Raw genomic sequence first — 3,343 nt, 5'->3', positions numbered from 1 at the left:
ACACTCAGCGACTGTTGGAGGGCCCTGTCGAGGTGACGGTCGGCCCTCTAGGGCAGCGTGGGTCAGCGCTAGTGCCTCATCTGAGTGAGGATCATCTCGTGGAGTAGCCACAGCGTGCTGGGCCAGGGAGAATATCCTGCTACCAAAGCCAGCCAAGTACTCAGCACTAGCCATAGCGGCCGCCTCGATCCCAGAAGAGAGATCGTCCTCCAGTTGCCCAACATCCCCTGGTGCCCAGAAAGGATGCCTCGTCTCCATCGGCGACCCTGGTCGAGCACGAGGGAGTGGAGAGGGAGTATCAGCCTGCGTAGGTACACTGACCACTGCTGATGATGATGGCAACACTTCCTCATTACCTCTCACAGATCCACCAGAAACAGTAGCAGGCGATAGTACAACCCTATACGGAGCCTCAGGCGGCTCGGATCGATGATGGTCCGGAACCATAGCGGGTGCGCTAGACGACGATGATGACGATGATGATGATGATGATAAAGAAGGAGAAGAGGAACTTGTAAGAGATTGCCGAGTAGATTCTGGCGAGTGAGGCACCTCATCAGCTGAACCTCCATGTCGGTTGACGGGGCTATCGCCATCGACGGGCACCCCAACCGAGTCCCCCTCCAATACTGATATCGGCTGGTGCTGCTGCTCCGCTACGGCTGAGACCTTCCTGGACACATCAGTAGACTTTACCATTGCCTCAGCCAGCTGCAATGCCTTGGGAGAAGCCAAGGTCGACTCCTCTCCATTCCCTAAGCTATCCACCAAATCAACCGTCCCTATTCCCTCCAACTCCAGCGGACTGTGGGCAGCAGGAGCATCACCATCTCCACCAGTCTCCACTGGTCCACCCAAATCGATGAGATCAGCCTCTCCACAGCTAGTGCCGGTAATCTCACCCGAGCCGGTTGCCGTACTGCCATTAGCTGCTGCTGATTCAACAAGGTTGGAGAACTCCTTCAGTATCATAGGGGATATAGCGCTGTCCTTGTTTATGAAGGTCGGAGTGCCCAACATAGGACACTGAGCATACCAGCCGGCAGTCTCCAGGCAAAGGCCAATGAGGAGCAGCTCCGGAAGGCCCATGTCGTCAGCGCTTGGCTGGGCCCCGAAGACCGCTATGTAGACGGGAACAGAGCACGCAACACAGCGGGATGCAAAGTGAACGAGGGTCTCCTTTGGGAAAGAGGCGAGGGTCTCTACATGGAAGATGAGTAATAGAGCGATATCGCCAGGCTGAGGGAAGATACTATCAAGCTCGAAGGCTGTGGGGCAGGCCGCTGAATCGTGATGGGAGGAGGCCTCCACAGAGTCAATGAGCTGCTGGATATTTACTAGTCCCAATTTAGGATACTTCAACAGCGCCTCAGGAGGAGAATTCAACCGGACTTCAACGCTGGCGGATGAAAGCATGGACTCCGGAAGATGTAGCGGAAGTGTGGTAAGAAACTCGCGAAGGGATGTGGTCAATATAGTGCCTTACACAAGCTCCTTCGCCACAATTGACCTTGCTACTCTTACTACCATATTTAGCACGTATTCCCCAACCTAGTCCATCGTGATCGTTGCAATGCAGAGCACCCATTCCTCCGTTGGCAGTGAGCTTAGTGGTCCTTTCCCTGACCAGTTCAGCCACACGATGTCGGCGCTCTTGTTTGGAAAGGACGGATAGTCGCAGCCAAGTTGATCCTAAGAGGGACATTCAAGACTCACGAGGATACGTTGATGACTATCACCACTCTCGCATTCCTTGAGGACTTGCTCCCTGATCTCAGCCTCCAACTCTGCCCTAGTACATAGGGGAGCGCGCAGCCTTGGATTGCCGCTGTCGATATAGAGCAGAATCCTATCGGGTCCATTGACGCTGATGGACATGGAAAAATGAAGGGCTGAGCCGAGCGATGGAGGAATAGTGATAATGTCATCACAGCAAGGCAACAACAGAGGCGGTAAGAGCAGGGGTGGGCGTAAGCCAGCAGCAGAGGCCATAGATAGTTGACTGTGGCCATGGGAGACACTCTGTGTTCAACTGGGCTCTGGGCGACACCACTACGCCGCAGGAGAGGCAAACAGAAGTGTTGATAAAGGGGATCTGGAGAGACGAAGACGATTCAAGCTGGCCCGAGTGGCATTCAAGTTTGATACCATGCTTAAAGGTTACATTCAAGTTCGACACTATTGAAAGCAAGGTTGACACGGCTAGAAATGTTTCATACAACTTTGACAATAACCGCCCAAGTTTGACACTCCAACGCAACAGGGAAAAGTAGCATAGGCGAAAAACACTCCTATGCTACTCATCCCTGTTGCGCGCTGACACGGTGTGACACGTTGACATTCTTGCGTGTAACGCTGTCAAACTTGGATGGGAAAAGGTGTAGTATTGGTGGTAAAGCCCTACAGCGTAGTCGTGAACAATTGACCGTATACGAGTAGTACAAAGCCTATAGGGGAACCAGCGTCGATAGGTCTAACTCATCCTATGAAAATATGGTCCTCATACATCAGTAGCGGGGTTCTAGTAACCTCTACCTACGCCCATAAAGGGAAAGGGGACGAGGAGCACCTACGACAACATGGAGTGTAGTGTTGTGACCGGAGAACCAGGTTTCACCAACTCGCCAAGCTTGGTGATTTCGGGTCCTAATGAACTCTCGCCAACACGCTCAATCATGGGATACGACCGCTTTTGGACCATATTTCACCTCTTTGGCGTTGACACCTAACGAATTTCACCGAGATGTGGCGGAAACTGGTTGAGGAAATCCGTAATTTCGTTCGCCCAAATGATCTATTCCGTTCTGTGCGCACGGTTACAGCAACTTGGTATTGGTGTAACATGCCAGTGGCTCAGATATTGCTATAAAACTTGGTGAACTTATCGGTATTCGCCAACTACGTGTCGTAAGTCGCCGATATCTTGGTATAATCATTTGTTTATGAAGATTACACCATCTTTCGCGATATCCGCCTTTTATCGATCACGGTTGGTATATTCCCGAGTCGGAGTCGAATATCGCCAGGTGATTTGTTCAAATCTGGTTTTGTGACAGGCTTTCGCCACAACTTCTTCATGATTCCTGTCCGGCGAAAGCCGTATCAGGGCCGCATACTGCCAAGCTGGATTTAACCACACACTTCACCCTTGGTTCTGCTTTTCGTTGTCTGTTCTCAGTGACTTTCGATGTCTTTGGACTCTGAGTTCAAATGATTATCATGTTTTGTGGTAGGGCGATAGACGGTCTATCATAGACCGATCGAGTACAGGAGAGTTCGCGCGAGAAGCCCAGGATCTACTCCCACGAGTTTTACCACGCCCGAGTTAATCCTTTGTCAACTT

At 51.6% G+C, this 3,343-nt stretch overlaps 1 protein-coding gene across 1 annotated transcript in view; it reads right to left on the bottom strand.

Moving 5' to 3' along the window:
• Pmar_PMAR013471 (hypothetical protein) overlaps window positions 1–1,878 on the bottom strand; it is a gene marked incomplete at both ends in the record, with an annotated part of 2,432 nt that extends 554 nt beyond the window's left edge. Inside the window, 4 exons of the mRNA XM_002777385.1 lie at window positions 144–303; window positions 553–1,368; window positions 1,487–1,692; window positions 1,740–1,878. Of these exons, the coding sequence (XP_002777431.1) occupies window positions 144–303; window positions 553–1,368; window positions 1,487–1,692; window positions 1,740–1,878 (1,321 nt within the window). The remainder of the gene's footprint in view (window positions 1–143; window positions 304–552; window positions 1,369–1,486; window positions 1,693–1,739) is intronic.
• Window positions 1,879–3,343: the final 1,465 nt, after the last annotated feature.

The sequence above is a fragment of the Perkinsus marinus genome, assembly GCF_000006405.1.
Source record: "Perkinsus marinus ATCC 50983 genomic scaffold scf_1104296951948, whole genome shotgun sequence".
In the NCBI taxonomy this organism is placed as follows: Eukaryota; Perkinsozoa; order Perkinsida; family Perkinsidae; genus Perkinsus; species Perkinsus marinus.
Note: the sequence above shows the minus strand (reverse complement) of the source record. Positions and strands in the feature narration are given on the sequence as shown.